This window comes from Podarcis filfolensis (assembly GCF_964270895.1).
Source record: "Podarcis filfolensis genome assembly, chromosome: 13".
NCBI classification, from domain to species: Eukaryota; Metazoa; Chordata; class Lepidosauria; order Squamata; family Lacertidae; genus Podarcis; species Podarcis filfolensis.
Window position 1 is genome coordinate 41,247,951 of NC_139615.1, and position 17,906 is coordinate 41,265,856.

The 17,906-nt window shown below is 48.4% G+C and overlaps 1 protein-coding gene across 1 annotated transcript in view; it reads right to left on the reverse strand.

The window, feature by feature from the left end:
* Positions 1-463: 463 nt before the first annotated feature.
* The window catches only part of C1QL1 (complement C1q like 1), a 41,395-nt gene continuing 23,952 nt past the window's right edge, over positions 464-17,906 (reverse strand). Inside the window, exon 2 of the mRNA XM_083583559.1 lies at positions 464-1,420. Coding sequence (XP_083439685.1) covers positions 1,241-1,420 — 180 coding nt within the window. The 3' untranslated portion in view covers positions 464-1,240. The remainder of the gene's footprint in view (positions 1,421-17,906) is intronic.

Here is a 17,906-nt window from a genome sequence, read left to right on the forward strand (position 1 = left end):
GCTAACAATTGATTATTATTCTGTGTATCATGTTTTTATTATTATGCTGCATAATTTATGCTCTTAATGCAGTACACCACCCTGTGATTTTTGGCTAAAGGGTGGTATATAAATCGAATAAATAATATAAGTATGATTTGCACTGGAGCAGGGAGGGCTGTGTGCGACCAGAAGGTGGCTTGGTCAGCAGTTGGCTACTAAGGATGAGGGCATAGAAGAAGTCCTCTGGCCAGCACTGTTTTGGACAGTTTGGACAGTGAGTGGATGAGGCATCCAACAGAGGAGACTGTGCAGATATGTGTCTTTTCTGGGAGCAAATGGCGGAGGGCAGGAGGACTGGAGACTGTGACCCATGCTGCAATTTGATTTTGGTGCAAATAGAAATTTGGGGAATTAGCCCTCGGGTGAGCTTGTTGATTTGTTCTACCATCATCCACGTTGTAAGAGATCATGTAAACAATGGTTTGGCTATACTTTGTATTCATGTATACATGGCTCAACAGCTTCTGAAACAATCTGGAATACACCTAAAAGAGGTCCCCACCAGTTCACACCAATTTTGAAATTAGGGCGATGTCATTGTTGACTTTTCCCCAGTTTGAAATTTAAACATTAATTTTGTCGTCCCCCCCCCCCCCCCGTCTCAAATTTCTTCCATATTAAAAAAAATGGTCCGTGTGTTTTAAACATCTAGGTGCAGACACGCACAAGACAGAAATCTGTCCCAAATGTAGTACGTACTCGAATCCAAATTTGAAATGTGGGCATGCAGATCTGAAGATCGGAGTTCGAATCCTGACCTCCGCTTTTTCATCTTGAGTCTCGACAACCCCTATGCTTACGGAGAGAAAAATGTGCTGGAAAGTGGCAAGATGATAAGTTCTCCGGACCCTTCCCCAAGCCCCATCCGAGTCCCTTCGCTTTCTTTCCAAAAAAATTACGTAGACAACCTTAGAAGGCTTCGCGAATTGTGATGCTCCTGGAAATGCATGGAAGGAAAATTAGGGGTGGGAACGGTGGTTGGCTTGACTCATCTGTTGTTCCTCCGCAGTGCCCCCGGGGGGGGGCGGGGAAAAGGGCAACAGGATCCAACCACCGCATCCCTGCACCTTGGCGGCGGGGAGACGGACAGCGTGCGAAGATGTCGGTGGATGTGAGTTTTGCAGCTGACTTTGCAGCTGACACATAGAGAGAAATCCAGGTGGCCGGGAACTAGTATGGCTGCTGCTGCTCGCAGCCCTCAGTCCGAGTAGATGATGAAGCCTGAGAAGGTGCTATATTTGTTGTTGTTCCCTCCGTGGGCTTTGCCTCCGTCCAGCTTGATGAAGACCTCGTCGCCAGCATCCAGGTGAAGGATGACACTGTTGCTGGCGTAGTCGTAGTTCTGATCCGCATCCTGTGCGATGGCGCTGGCCCGCACCTGGGGTGAGAGAGGGCAAGTAGGGAAGAGAGAGAGAGAGAGAGAGAGAGAGAGAGAGAGAGAGAGAGAGGGAAAGAACAGATGGGGAAGAAGGAGAAAAAACAGAGAGAGGGGGAAAAGGTCAAAGCGTTGGTGACAGTGATGGGAATGGGAGCTGCGCAGAGCCAAGCACAGAGAAGGAGGTGGAGAAGGGAAGCGTTGAAGGAGTGCTGCGCCTCCTATTTAATTTCATCCTGCAAAGCCCGTCACTATAATTCCTACGGCAATAGGAGGCAGAGAGCAAAAGGGAAGTCAACTTCTTCATGGCAAACTGCTAGCCTGGTGGCTGCTGAGTTGCTACTTGAAACCTCTCCTCTCTCTCCAAGCTGGCCTGGTGCTTTTCATGTTGTACACCGCCCTGAGATCTTCCCATAAAGGATAATATGCAATTAGAATTATGGTGCCTCGGAAACTACAACTAATCCAGAATGCTGGTGACTGGGAGTGGCTGCTGGGACCACAGAACACTGGTCCTGAAAGACCTACATTGCTTCCCAGTGCAATTCAGTGTTGGTGCTGACCTTTAAAGCCCTAAATGGCTTCAGCCCTGTACAGATGAATGAGCATCTCCACCCTCAATGTTCAGCACCGAGGGTATTCTGGAGGTCCAGCACCGGGGGCCTTTTGGCGGTTCCCTCACTGCGAGACATGAAGCTACAGGGAGCCAGGCAGAGGGCCTTCTCAGTAGTGGCACCCGCCCTGTGGAACGCCCTTTTGTCAGATGACAAGCAGATGAGTAACTATATAACCTTTAGAAGACATCTAAAGGCAGCCTTGAATAATAACAACAACAATAATAATAATTTTTACCCTGCCCATCTGACTGGGTTGCCCCGGCCACCCTGGGTGACTTCCAGCATATATAAAAACATAATAAAACCTTTAAAAGCAGCCCTATACAGGGCTGCCTTCAGATGTTTCCAAAATGTTATATAGGAAATCTTTTTAAGGTGTAATGTTTTATTATGTTTTTATATATGTTGGAAGCCACCCAGAGTGGCTGGGGCAACCCAGTCAGATGGGTGGGGTAATTAATAATAATAATAATAATAATAATAATAGCAACAAGCACTCTTTGTTAGCATGACCAAGAAATAAAAGTGAGGCAGGTTCTGTGCGAAGAAAGGACCAGGGCAGGCCTAGCCACAGATGCTGACATCCTCAGTTGCCTTCTGAGGTACCAACAGTAGTCGTGGCTGGTGCCTGCTGGACTGGTGGGATGGAAGACTGGGAGACAAACAGGAGGGGGCGCCAGAGCCATCTGCCGACTGAGTGTGAGTAAGAAGGCAGGCTAAGGTTGGTGCGGCAGTGCCTTGTTTGCCATAATGGAGCAGCCTCTGCTGGGTGTCCGGGCAGATCGGCAGATCAGCAATAACTCATAAGGTGTCTGTGAGTTCTTTGTTCAAAGAAACAAAACAGCTCAGGCCTAGTGAGCGCAGCAACTCTTCCCACTAGATCCAAGGTGCCACTTGGGAGGACCGAAGGTCCCCTCACCTTCCCACCACTCCCTAAGTCTCCTTCTCCCTAAGCAATCTAAGACTCCAACATCTTGTCTGTCTCTGCTCCACACTCTTCATACCTCTTCTGGTTCTGGGAGAGCTGTTCGCAGCAGGAGGGGGAGACCTCCTGGCTTCTTCAGCAGCCTGCCTCCTCTCGGCCTCCCTCCTCTCCAGCCTCCACTTCTGCCTCTGAGTCTGGACTGCTTTCTGCCCATGTCATGGGAAGGCAGCAACATGAACAAGCCAATTCTTTTGGCTGCCGTGTCTGATCTGAAAGAAGTCCTATTGAATGCAATGGCGCTTCCTCCCAGGTAAGTGGGGTTCATTTATTAAAAGCATTTCTATCGCTTCTCAAAACAGCTCCCCGAGTGTCTCCCAAAGCGAAGTAAAACAGTTAAAACGGTAAATTAAAACCAAAACACAATATGCAATTCAGAACAACATTAAAAGCATACTTCAGGTTAATGCTGTCCCAAGAAAACACTTTCGCATACAGACACTGCGAATATAATATGCATGCACTTAAAACTTGGGGAAATATGGAAAGAGTCTGGAGTTTGCTTTTTAGCTTTAATGTTCCAGGAATAGGAGGGGACTGAAGAAGGTGAGATGGGGGCGGGGGAGATCCAAAGAATAGGAAGGAGCAACAGGGCCTTAGGAGGAAAAGGCAAGGAGAGCTCAAGGATTGCAGCAAACATTCTGGGCAGCTTCCAACATACCGTATTTTTCGCCCTATAGGACACACTTTTCCCCCTCCAAAAATGAAGGGGAAATGTGTGTGCATCCTATGGGGTGAATGCAGGCTTTTGCTGAAGCCTGGAGAGTGAGAGGGGTCAGTGCGCACCGACCCCTCTCGCTCTCCAGGCTTCAGGAAGCTACCCACAAGCCTTGGGAGCCCGCGGGAGTTCCTGCTGGGCTCCCAAGGCTTGCGGATAGCAGCCTGTTCTGGGGGCTGGGGTCGGGGGAAGCTCGGGCTTCCCCTGCCCCAGCCCCGCGCCTGGGAGGGAAATAATTTTTTTTCTTTATTCCCCCCCCCCAAAAAAACTAGGTGCGCCCTATGGGCCGGTGCGCCCCATAGGGCGAAAAATACGGTATATAAAACATTAAACATTTTTTAAAAAACACTTCCCTATACAGGATTGCCTTTAGATGGCTCGGGGGGTCGGATAACTGCATATCCTCCAACATTTCTGCAATGAAAATAGGGACATCCTAAGGAAAAGTGGGACACTCCAGGGTGAATTCAGAAACCGGGACAGCTTCTCTAAATCAGGAATGTCCCTGGAAAATAGGGACACTTGGAGAGTCTGTGACTGACAGGGAGGGCTACCTCCCAACCTTCCTCATTATAAATCTTCAGGTCTGCCTCCCCTCCTCTCAGTGGCGTCCAACAGAGAAAAAAACGGGAGGGGGGGTGACCAAAATAATTCACCACCCTACTGAAACTATTTCGGTGGGAGAGAAATGCTGGACCCAGGGGTGGGAACTGCTGGGGGTGAATACAGTGGTACCTCGGGTTACAGATGTTTCAGGTTATGCATTTTTGGATTGCGCACTGCGCCGAACCCAGAAGTACTGGAACGGGTTACTTCTGGGTTTCGGCGCTCGCACATGCGCAGAAGCACTAAATCACACTTTGCGCATGCGCAGAAGCGGCAAATCGCAGCCCACGCATGCGCAGACACGGCACTGCGGCTTGCGAACGCTGCCTGGATCCCATTCGCAACCCGAGGTTCCACTGTATTTTGATTGGCTAAGCAGAGGAGATGGACGGATGCATCTAGAATGCCTCTGTCAGTGGAAAATATATTAATTGTTATGTACTGAAGTTTTCACCTTGGGCCAGCAGGGGGATACTGTAGATAGTTCAGGCCCACATATGCAAATAAGGGATCAAAAGTGACATTCAGTGATTGGATAGTTACAGAAAATGGTTACTGTTGCGTTCTAGTGGAGCCCTATATAAGCAGGCTAGCTGAGCCCTTCAGTTCAGTTCTGTTCTGGCCTATGAATAAACAAGAGCTGTCTGAAGAATCGCTGTGTCATCTGATATGTTCACCCACAACTTAACATTAAAAAGGACTGCTGGTGACAGGAGAAAGATTGGAAGTGCCTTTGGAAGTTTTGGGGGCCTCACAATCTGGGGTGTGTGTACTATGCCCCACTTTGTGCAACAGAGGAGTCTCCACTGTGGGGAAGGAGGGAACTGTCAGACAGTGAGGAGCAGAGGCTCATGTGGGGCTTTGGTACTGAGCACTCAGATTCCCCCAAATTATTTTTCAGGTGTGCCATTGAACGCTTAGCCGTTGCTAGTCTGGACAATGTGTTAACAGTCACAGATGGAGCTGCTTTTCGGCCACCTGTGCTGGTGTGCACAACTGGCTCAGGAAAAGTGCATTTCTCGCCCCTCCCCGCACCCAAATACAGAGACGCGGCCTTTGAAAACAGGCCTTCACTTTCCACGGTTTGCACTGTAATTAAAATTGAACTTGAAAGCTGGTTAATGGCCTGGGTGGAGAAGTGTGTTAGCTTTTAATTACAACTGGATACATGAAGGGACTCCGGGAGAGGAAGCGAAGCAATCCACACTTTTGGAGGTCTATGGTGGGATTTGTCTGCGGTTAAATGCAGATGCTCTTTGTGTATAATAATTATTGTAGCAGGAGAGTTATTGGCCACAGGGTCTGCTGCCGCTGCTATTTTATTGTGGAAGATTAACACAGGGGCAAGATCACAGAGGTTAAAAATAACAACACAAATGTCCACTGTTGAGTCATGGGCTCTGTGAAATAGACGTACAAGGCTTTTTTTGTATGGAAGACTGGAAATCTTTATGCCAGCGATTATGCTGCAAGACGCATAACGTGCCTGGAATTTATCGCATCTGTTGGAAACACGGATAATTCTTGGCTTAACCTTTTAGATTTTTAAAAGCGACAAGATTCTAGCCCTCCTGAGTGTGGAGGGATAAACTTTAGAAAGCCAAGCCAACAACTAATGTGCTCAAATTTCCAAATCGCCCACATCAGCCAATTTCCATTCAGCCTTCCGCCTTTTCTCCTTGGCAGGGTTTCTGTGCGTGACAGGTAAGGATTCTCCTGGTGAAAGCCTTCCTCACGAGGATGTAGTGGCAGCAAAAGTCCTACTGAAGCCAAACCACCATCCAAAAGCTGTTTGGTGAGTGTTTTCCTCCTCCTGGTGAACTGGAACGGAGTCCAGTTTTAAAGCAATTGCTTGACTTCCTGGCCAAAAGCGAAGAGACCTGACTGAGAGGAGTTTCCCTGCCAAAGTAGGCGGGGGCAGCAAATGTTTGTTTTTCTGAGAGTCCATAAGCCCAACATGGCATCCAAGGAAGTCCTGGGGTGAGGTTAGAGCAGCTACTTAAAAAGAGAATTTCTAGGGTGAGAATTGTGAATTTCTAGGGTGAGAATTGTAGTTGCTCTAGAGGAACAATCGCATGTGGTCTAAACAGGGGTCAGAGGTCTAGAATGATGGAGCCTTTGCTGGTGTGCATGCTTCTTAATTGAAAACAAAGTGTGCAAGTTCTTCCCTACACACTGAGCAATTGGGGGCTGGGACCCGAAGGGCTGTGGCTTTAGTGCAAGGGTGAACGCTTTGCAGAAGGAGAGATAATGGTGGATTTTCCGCCTCCTTAAATTGTCTGCGATTTGCTGAGCTGGTACAAGTATGCCTCAGCACAGTGAGAGGTCCTTGCCGACCATATGCCTCTTTGCCATATGATTAGGAGGTACTGCATCAGCCACAACGTCCTTCCCACCCGCCCCCTTTTACTGCTTCAGCTGAAGATCCTTTCTTTCGACATTTATCTAGCCTGTGCTTTCCTCCTTCTTGCCACAAACCAAGCTGCCCTCTCTGTCTGTCTGTCTGTCTGTCTGTCTGTCTGTCTGTCTGTCTCTCTCTCTCTCGCTCTGTGTGTGTGTGTGTGTGTGTGTGTAGAGTCACAAACCTTTAAAAAAACAAACTGAGCTTGCAAACATTGTTTTACTCAGGGGTCAGCAACCTTTTTCAGCCATGGACTGGTCCACTGTCCCTCAGACCACAAATAACCCAGAGATGCATTTTAAATAAAAGGACACATTCTACTCATGTAAAAACACGCTGATTCCCGGACCGTCTGCTGGCTGGATTGAGGAAGCGATTCGGTCGCATCCGACCCCCAGGCCTTAGGTTGCCTACCTCTGGTTTTACTGATCCCTGCTGCTGTGCAACTTGACCTGGGACGCAGGTGGCGCTGTGGTCTAAACACTGAGCCTCTTGGGCTTGCTGATCAGAAGGTCGGCGGTTCGAGCTCGCATTGCTCTGTCCTAGCTCCTGCCAACCTAGCAGTTCAAAAGCACACCAGTGCAAGTAGATGAATAGGTACCGCTGCGGCGGGAAGGTAAATGGCGTTTCTGTGCGCTCTGGCACTCGTCATGGTACTCCATGCACCAGTAGCGGTTTAGTCATGCTGGCTACATGACCCGGAAAACTGTCTGTGAACAAACAGACGATTTCTGTTCTCATCCTGAAGCAAAGTTCTTAACCCAAGGTACTATTTCTGGGTTAGCAGAGTCTGTAACCTGAAGCGTATGTAACCCGAGGTACCACTGTAAACACTTTTAAGACCCTATGCACACTTTCCCCTAATATATGCATTTTTGTATACACTGGTTGGTCGGGGAACTGTATCACATGACTCAGATAAGGTGAATTTTGAAGGACAGCTGTGTTTCGGTTCACAGATTGTTTTGGAAAATGTGGATTGATCAATTCAGCTTTAAATGTCTACTGGCTTAAGCTTTTGTTCCATCCTACCTTGTAATGCAAGGGACGCGGGTGGCGCTGTGGTCTAAACCACAGAGCCTAGGACTTTCTGATCGGAAGGTCGGCGGTTCGAATCCCCGCGACGGGGTGAGCTCCTGTTGCTCGGTCCCTGCTCCTGCCAACCTAGCAGTTCGAAAGCACCTCAAAGTGCAAGTAGATAAATAGGTACCGCTCTGGTGGGAAGGTAAACGGCGTTTCCATGCGCTGCTCTGGTTCTCCAGAAGCGGCTTAGTCATGCTGGCCACATGACCCGCAAGCTGTACGCCAGCTCCCTCGGCCAATAAAGCGAGATGAGCGCCGCAACCCCAGAGTCTGCCCCGACTGAACCTAATGGTCAGGGGTCCCTGCACAGCTCTGCCCAGAACTAAACTGTCACGCTAGAGGCAGCGTTGAGGCTGCGCTCGGTCCTCTCTCCTGCTCATGTGTTTCCGCAAAAGGTGACTGTGACCAGAAAGTGGTTTGCTCTTCGTCTGAAGAGAGCGGTCACACCTGGACTGGATTCTGCTGCTGCCACCGCCACTTCGTTATACCAAACCTACACGTGCCACATCCTCTGCTGGCTGCTGCCATGTCCCCACGCCTTCTGGGTGTAACGCCAGAGCACGTCTGCTTATGCGTCAAAAGCAGATCTCTCCCTTCTACATGCCTCTCTCCAGCTCTGGCCTCCTGGTGGGTGTGAGACAGCGAGAAAGAAAGTGTCTTTGCCACTCAGGAGCTGAGGCCCACGTGATCAATTTATGTCTCAAGAGCTGTCTTAATTAGGGCTTTGTGTTTCCTGTTGAGCTGGACTTATTGGATGGAAAGATACTTGAAAACCTAAGGCAAGAGGACTTCATTATCAGCACTAGCCGACATAGCAGTCTCTTTCCCACACACTCGTTTTTCACTGCCGTTATGATCGTCGTCTTCCCCTCCCCACCATGTTGCACAGTGGGTGGGAATTTGGACTCAAGCCCCAGTTTGACTGGAGGGGACTTCCTGGTCATGCTCCTGAGATGCAGCTCAACAAAGGAGCATGTGTCTGTGGTGGATGTGTGAAAAGATTAAGATTTTTTGGGGGGAAATATACGATGAATTTAAAAAGATGATGGGGATAACTTTTACTAAAAAACCGGAGGCATTTCTATTAAGTATTATAGATAAAGAGATCCCAAAAAATCTAAGAGAGGTATTCTTGTATGCAACGACAGCGGCTCGTATACTTGTGGCCAAGGGATGGAAAGATCACGAGGCTCCAAAAATAACAGATTGGCAAATCAAATTACAGGAATTGGTGGAGACGGCTCAACTGACTAGTAAACTCAGAGGAAACTCAAAGCAAAAATTTACGGGAAAATGGGATGGTTATAGAAGATATGTTCAAAAATACAATAATAGTTTTGACTCCGTGCTAGCATTCGAGTGATAAAGTAACTAAAAGGAGGTGGATAACAATTAAGGATTTATTATGTTTTCAGAATGTATTAGAAAAAGTATATAGAAAGGTTTATTGTTTTGTGTACATTCAAATGTAAGATAAAATATATGCAAAGGGACTTGACAGGAAGTCAAAGTTGAAGAAAAGATTTTGGAAGATATAAGGGGAAAAAATATTTACTTTCATTATTATCATTTTGTGTGTGGGTGTGTGGGTGTCTGCACATATGTGTGTTGTTGTATGCAATCTTTGGGAGGAAAGAAGATGGTAAATAACAAATAAACTAAATATCGATGTATGTAATTTTTATTTCTTAATTATATTTAGTGGTAGTATGGCTGTATTGTTTTTTGTAACATAAAATCATTCAATAAAAAATATTTTAAAAAAACCCCACAAAGGAGCATGTGTCTTGCAAGGTGAAGGTTCATGTTCAGCCTCCCTTCCACCCACATCTCCATTCAAAGCAGGGGTGGGCAATTTGCCACCCTCCAGGCTCTTTCGGACTGCAACTCCCATCAGTGCCGATGGTCAGGAATTGTCAGGGACTGAGTCGACGAGGAGGAGTGACGGGAGGCACCAGCCGGGGAACCCCCAAAGGAATGCCCAGAGGAGGAAGGATCTGACCTGAAGGAGCGTCTCCACCCCCATCGTTCTGCCCGGACACTGAGGTCCAGCGCCGTTGGCATTCTGGCGGTTCCCTCTCTGTGAGAAGCCAAGTTACAGGGAACCAGGCAGAGGGCCTTCTCGGTAGTGGCACCCACCCTGTGGAACGCCCTCCCATCAAAGAGAAAAACAACTGCCAGACTTTTAGAAGACATCTGAAGGCAGCCCTATTTAGGGAAGCTTTTAATGTTTAACAGACCACTGTATTTTAATACAGTGGTACCTCGGGTTACATACGCTTCAGGTTACGTACACTTCAGGTTACAGACTCCGCTAACCCAGAAATAGTACCTCAGGTTAAGAACTTTGCTTCAGGATGAGAGCAGAAATCGTGCTCCGGCGGCGCGGCAACAACAGGAGGCCCCCTTAGCTAAAGTGGTGCTTCAGGTTAAGAACAGTTTCAGGTTAAGAACGGACCTCCAGAACGAATTAAGTACGTAACCCGAGGTACCACTGTACTTTGTTGGAAGCCACCCAGAGTGGCTGGGGAAACCCAGCCAGATGGGCAGGGTATAAATAATAAATTATTATTATTATTATTATTATTATTAGAGCCTGGGGATTGGTGGTGGGACACTGAGGAGAGGTCAGAGGGAGAAGACTGGAAAGTGTTGGATGCTGAAGGGGCAACAGGGTTTAGTGATCAGGAAGAGACGGTGACAGAGAGCAGTTCAAGCTCCAAGGCTGAAGCAGAGGAAGGGGGTCAAGAGACTGCTGAAGAATCCAGGGAGTCTCCTTCTCCTGCTGCGACAAGCTCCCCTCCTCACTTGTCTCCAAGAATGCACAGAATAATGATGGCAGAACAGAGGTCAGAGGTCCACAGATGCAGTTTGAGACTGCATGGGAAACAACCAGGAGAGGAGGAGCCTTAGGAAGTGTAGAAGGACCTTCAGTCATGGCAAGTGCTCCACAGGGCAAGGCCTACTAGGAAGCGTTGCTGAGTTGTATGCCATTTCCTTGAATAAAGAGTAAACTTCACTATCTCTGCCTCTTGGTGCTGACCTGCATCTGACTCCAGCCCTGACAGCAATGATGAGAGCAACAGTCTGGCCACATTCACATGCCCTCTAACCCTGATTGTAAGAATTTCATGGGTGTGGGGAAGGCCTATCCTCTGAAAGACTGAGTAGGCTAGATGGACTCTGTATTTAACCCAGCTTCTCATATTTGTATGTAAGCTTACTGCGTGGCTTTCAGAAAGATACTCCACCTAACCTACCCAACAGGATAGTTGTGGGGATAAACCCCCCTGAAGAAACATGCCAAGCTGATTGGCTACAAATTTGAATAATAATATATGAAATATGAGAAGCCCCATCAGTATTGGCATTCTGCCGGCTCCTGTTTGGGAAAGCAGTCCCCAGAACTGATCTTTTGATTCAAAGGTTTTAACTGTTTTAATTGTACTTTTTAACTGTTTGGTCGTATATTTTAATTAAGGATGCTTTAATGCACTGCTGGGTTTGTATTTTAATTATGGATTGATTTTATAGATGTAAACCCCTTGGAAACCATTTTGGAACAGAAGCGGTATATAAATTAATCTTATTAACTGGGCATCAGCCACCACTGTGGCGGATTCATCCACCCACCAGTCTCCCTGTGTGCGAAACTACACAGTCTGCTGCAAGCCAAGAATGGGTGGACTATGATATGGTGGCTGCAAAGGAAAGTAGTTGGACATCTCAGATGGGTGAGCTATGTGGCATACATTGAAGGAGAAGTCCAGGGGGGTTGGGGGTTGGAGGGGATTACAAAACAAAGGAGAATCAGAGGGCCCCTCCAGAAGTCCTTTTTATCGTGCATTCATGATGACTTGTGCACATGATACTGGAATTCTGGAGTACCTACAAAAGCTTCAAGGCGGACATACCACTTCATTTAAGGTACATGTCCCCTAACCTATGGGACCGTCTCTCCTGGTATGCCCTGCGGAGGACCTTAAGGTCCACAAATGACAACATTTTGGAGGTCCCAAGTCGCAAGGTGGTTAGATTGGTCTCAACTAGGGCCAGGGCCTTTTCAGTACTGGCCCCGATTTGGTGGAACGCTCTGTCAGAAGAGACCAGGGCCCTGCGGGACTTGACATCTTTCCGCAGGGCCTGCAAGACAGAGCTGTTCCGCCTGACCTTTGGTTTGGACTCAGTGTGACCCTTATGTTTCCCTCCCCTTATGGTTTTGATCTATGGGCTACTTTTAAAATGAGGCTGCATTTTAAATTGCATTTTAACCTGTATTTTAAATTGGTCCCCCCCCCCCATTACGTTTTTACTGTAATTTTACTGGTGTTAGCCGCCCTGAGCCCAGCTCTGGTCGGGGAGGGCGGGGTATAGATAAAATTAACAACAACAACTACCTGCTAAGATCCTGTAATTTTTTAAAATCTCCAGTGTTCTGGTTCATTATTATTATTATTTTCCTGCTATTGTTGCACAGCACAGCACAAAAGTGCCCCTCCAGGAGTGTAGCAACCTTGGAGAAGCATCGCAGAACAACTAATAACTGAGAATTGTGTGTGGATGTTCCAGAATAAATTCGCCATTGTTTGGCGTACCTGTTGAAATAAAACAAAAATAGAACACCAGCTAAATCTTAGGCTGGGGACCTTTACTGCTTCTGTTCTTTGCAAAACAGGTTATCCAAACAGGCTGGGTTAAGAATCTTTGTTCCATGATCCCTGAATGCTGATGCAGTCTAGCCCAAACGTTCTCCACGGGGCCAGAGCTGCTTTCTTCGTTCCCCCCAATTCTTTTCCTCCCGCCTCTGCTCTCTGCAACACGCTCGCTAGTTAAACGCCGGTGGCAGCAAAAGGCAGTTCGGCGCTGTCACCGAGGCCATTTATCTCCACTCGTTAAGAAGCTGCCTTGTCACAGCACATGAGCCCGTTATGACATAATCCTCTAACTAGTGAAGATAAATTGCTGCTCCAGAACTGGCCTCCTGGTGCTGCTGTTTCTTCCAAGGTGGGCGCATCGGGGAAATGGGTTTGAGCTCCGGTTGTGGGGTTTCTCACGAGGCAGATTGGGGTTGGAGCTCCCGGAACAGATACTCTGGGTGGCGATGGCAGGCACGCAGCTGGGTGCAATGCTCGATTTCCAAAGAACAGAGGCAGTGCAGGAGCTAACAAGGAGGGTGCAAGCTATGAGGCTCCACATGTGAGAAAGCTACACAATCCACTTTGTGCATGCTCAGGGGCTGTCTTTTATTAATAGTATTACAAGGCAGAGAGGGGCGTTTTCAGAGCAAGTGGCTGGGCTGAACCCTCCTAGCTCACACGAAGCTATGGAAAACCCCAAGTTTCAAGTCGTCTTATTGAAGTCAGCGTCAGAGATGCTGGAGGAATTTGATTTTTGCAAATTCCCATACAAATTCCCATACAAAAGGACCTGATCTTCCACCTTGGACCATTGTGCAGAATAGAACTTAGTTATCCATCAAATTTGCACACCCTTGTTGTCCTCATCATGGGCGTAGCCAAGGGGGGCCAGGGAGGGGCAGCTGCTCCCCCAATCAATAAAATTCCATAAAAATACATAGCAAACTGAGGTTCTGCCCCCCAACAAAAGGCCTGCTCCCCCTAAAAAAAATCCTGGCTACGCCCATGGTCCTCATGACTATGAATTAGAGTGCTAACACTATTTTTGTGTGGGATTGACTCACTTAGCAGCAAATTCAGGTTGTACAATTACAGTTTATTTTTATACTGTTTCACAACTATAAAGGTAAAGGGACCCCTGACCATTAGGTCCAGTCGCGGCCGACTCTGAGGTTGCGGCGCTCATCTCGCTTTATTGGCCGAGGGAGCCGGCGTACAGCTTCCGGGTCATGTGGTCAGCATGACTAAGCCACTTCTGGTGAACCAGAGCAGTGCACGGAAACGCCGTTTCTCTTCTCGCCGGAGCGGTACCTAATTATCTACTTGCACTTTGTGCTTTTGAACTGCTAGGTTGGCAGGAGCAGGGACCGAGCAACGGGAGCTCACTTCGTCGCAGGGAATCGAACCACCGACCTTCTGATCGGCAAACCCTAGGCTCTGTGGTTTAACCCACAGCGCTACCTGCATCCCTTCACAACTATAAGCTTGCACAAAACCCCCACTCTCCCCAAAGACTGGCCTTTTTGCTGTAAGGAAAGTGACAGGAAACCACACTGAAAAGTGTGGGATAACCCTGTGAGGCAATGTAATCTAATCTCCCTGCAATCAAACCAGCTCATTAAATAGCTGGTGTCATCTAACTTCCTTGCAATCAAATCTGGAAACAGATTCTCTGGAAGTGTCCTTAGCGGGTAGAAATTTCACTAAAGGAATCATAATAGTGTTTACAAATAACTACAGTGGTACCTCAGGTTAAGTTACAGATAGGTAGCCGTGTTGGTCTGCCATAGTCAAAACAAAAAACAAACAAACAAACAAACAAAAAAAAAAGATTAAAAAGATTAAAAAGATAAGGTGCTACTGGAAGGAAAAAAATTTTTTTTGTTTTGACCTCAGGTTAAGTACTTAATTTGTTCTGGAGGTCTGTTCTTAACCTGAAACTGTTCTTAAGCTGAAGCACCACTTTAGCTAATGGGGCCTCCTGCTGCCGCCACACCGCTAGAGCACGATTTCTGTTCTCATCCTGAAGCAAAGTTCTTAACCCGAGGTACTACATCTGGGTTAGCGGAGTCTGTAACCTGAAGCGTATGTAACCCGAGGTACCACTGTAATGAATTTCTCTCCCCTGATGCTTCATAGAGGTAAAAAAAAGAAACTCAGAGTGACACATGCACTGAACGACTGACAAAATTTCTATGGTTGCAGAGTGACACCCTTCTGCACTGAAAACTGTATTTACTTTCTTTGGAGCGGTGAAAAAACACTTCCATGTTTTAAAATCACAAGTGCCAACAGAGATTGTGATCTGATGCTGTGCAGCTAGAATCTTATTCTGTGGGTTTCTTGAGGGCTTGGAAACCCAGCCTTCTGAAGGTGACATCCCCTGTAGACAGGGGAAGAGGCAAGCGGTTTGGAACTGAGTTTTGAATTTAGAGGGGAGACAGCTAAGCATTCAGCCGGAGACAGCGAAATCTGAATGCATCTCTGTGAGGAGCTGCATGAGCTGCAGTCTAGGAATCTGATGTGGCGTAATGAGTCTGCGATGCCTCCTGAAAGAGCATATTTATCTCCTGCTTGCACATTTGTAAATAAATATAAATGTGATGGCCTGGGATTCAGACTCGGAGGCTGAACCTGAGGAATCCCAGCCTGCACAGGAGTCCCTGCCTCCAGAACCAGCTGAGCCGGGGCTGGAGCATGAGCCTGAAGGGTCCTCACCTGTGCTGGATCCTCAGGTGCAGGCACCAGCTGAGTCTGCTCTGGCTCCTGAGGTGATGGAGGACCCATTGCCTGCAGGTGTTCCACTCTCAGCCCCGTCAGGGGAAGCTGAGGTTGCCTCTGGGTCCGGTAACCCTCCAGCCTCTCCTGAGGTACAGAGGCTAAGGGCAGAGAGGCAGAGGGAAGCTGAGGTTGCCTCTGGGTCCGGTAACCCTCCAGCCTCTCCTGAGGTGCAGAGGCTAAGGGCAGAGAGGCAGAGGGAATGAAGTTCCCGCAGGAGGAGTGCTCGCCTCCAGGCCAGGAGAGGCGAGTCACCTGTGGACCAGGGCCGCCCTATGCCTCGGAGCAGATAAAAACCAGCCAGCCCCAGTCCCAGGTTGCAGGAGCAACATTGTCGGTAGCCTGTTCCTGCCTGCACCCTGTCCTGCTCTTCTGCCAGAGTTCCTGACCTCACCCGACTCCCTGCCTTGGACCCCGCTTCAGCTTTGACGGACAGCCTCCATACCGCACCCTCGACCTCGGACTGGATTCAGACCTCGCCGCACGGTTAACCCTCGGGACCAGCACAGTAAAAACCGCAAGAGCATCCTGAGCAGGGCTGGCCCAAGACATTATGGCAGCTGGAGGCCAACCCCCCAAAAGTGTGCCCTCCCTAGCCTGCCTGGGAAGAAGACAGGAGTGAAGCGCTGCGTCAGGAACAAGTGGGGAAATAAAAATCAACACCAACAACGAAAAGGTAAAGGACCCCTGGGCGGTTAAGTCCAGTCAAAGTCGACTCTGGGGTTGCGGCGCTCATCTCGCTTTCAGGCCAAGGGAGCCAGCATTTGTCCACACACTGCTTTTCGGGTCATGTGGCCAGCACATAGCTGTCAACCTTCCCTTTTTTTTGCGGGAAATTCCCCTATTCCAGCGTCGTTTCCCGCTGCTATCCTGGATTGTTAGATATCCCGTAGACTGTCCCCGGGACAGGTAAGGCTGCTGATCCCTTATTTTTGAGGCTGCTGATCCCTTATTTTCAAATCTGAAAGTTGACAGCTATGAAGGACTGAACTGCTTCTGGCACAATGGGACACCGTGACGGAAACTAGAGCGCACAGAAATGCAGTTTACCTTCCCGCCGGAGTGGTACCTATTTATCTACTTGCACTGGCGTGCTTTTGAACTGCTAGGTTGGCAGGAGTTGGGACAGAGCAACGGGAGCTCACTCCATCGCAGGGATTTGAACCTCCAAGCTTGCGATGCATTCTTTGGAGGCCAGATCTGCTGCCCCTGTGGATCCTGCCATCTGAGGCTATCACCTCCCCTTGCCTTATGGGTGTGCCAGCCCTGGCCCCAACCCTCCAGTGTGGTGTAGTGGTTAAGAGCGGTAGACTCGTAATCTGGTGGGATTTGCGTCTCTGCTCCTCCACATGCAGCTGCTGGGTGACCTTGGGTTAGTCATGCTTCTCTGAAGTCTCTCAGCCCCACTCACCTAACAGAGTGTTTGTTGTGGGGAAGGAAGGGAAAGGAGAATGTTAGCCACTTTGAGACACCTTCGGGTAGTAGCGGGATATCAATTCCAAACTATTCTTCTCCAGCACTCTCTCATTCAAAGACAACCAAACCCTTATGGGACTTTCCCTGCAACTTTTTGCTGCGCTGGGAAGCGGGATGGGCGTGAGTAACAAAGCCGTGCTGTGACAAAGTTCCAGAGCAGGATGAGTAACAATGCTATATGCTCTTGTGTGGGCAAGGCCCCACATCCAGCCTCAACAACATCCCAGCGTTGGTTTGAAGGTGTTCATAAAGAAAAAAGATTAGTTTTACCCTCCCGCTTTCACACTGTGTGCTGAACAGCTGTTTCAAATTAATCCCGGCTGTGTACACACCATGCAATTAAAGCACACACCCGCTCCCCCCAGAATCCTGGGAGCTGTAGTTTCTCGAGGGTGCTGGGAGTTGTAGTTTTGCGTGCAGGAAGTGATCTGCGCTGTGCATGCAGCCCATAAATACAGACCATAAAGGGCACAGGACTGAACAAAATGTAGGAACATAGGAAGCTGTCTTAGGCTGAGCCAGAAAGTTGGTCCATTCAGTTCAATTCTGGCTACACTGACTGGCAGGCTCCTTAGGAGTTCAGGCAGGGGACATACCCAGCCGTACCTGGAGACTGAATCTGAGACCTTCTGCATGCAAAGCAGGTGGTCTAGCACTGAGCCAAGCCCCTTCCCCAAATTCCTACCCAACATTTGCCAACCGGCTTTCCGTGCATCTGAGGAAGTGGGCTATGGATCATGAGAGCTCATAGAATAATAGAACTGTATAAAGTTGGAAGGGACCACAAGGGTCATTGAGTCCAGCCCTCTGCAATGCAAGAATTTTTTGCCCAACGTGGGGCTCAAACCCACAACCCTGGGATTAAGGGTCCCATGCTCTACCAACTGAGCTATCCCAGCTGGACGTTGCAAATAAACTTGCCCGCCTGGCCGCAAGATTCTTTGTTGTTTGAACTGGATTTTGCAATGTCAAGCATGGTGCGTATTGGCTTCCGATTAGCAGAGTGCAAGGTTAAGGAAACACTCTCTCGATGTCTTAAAGACTAACAAATGCACATGGCAACATAAGCTGTCATGGGAGCATATGTAGTTTGAGGGGGTTTGTTCAGGCAAAAACAACCCCCTGGCCTGCTATTTATTAGTGAGTTCAGAAATTTCCTGATGAAATCATTTCCCACCTCCCTCCTTTTAC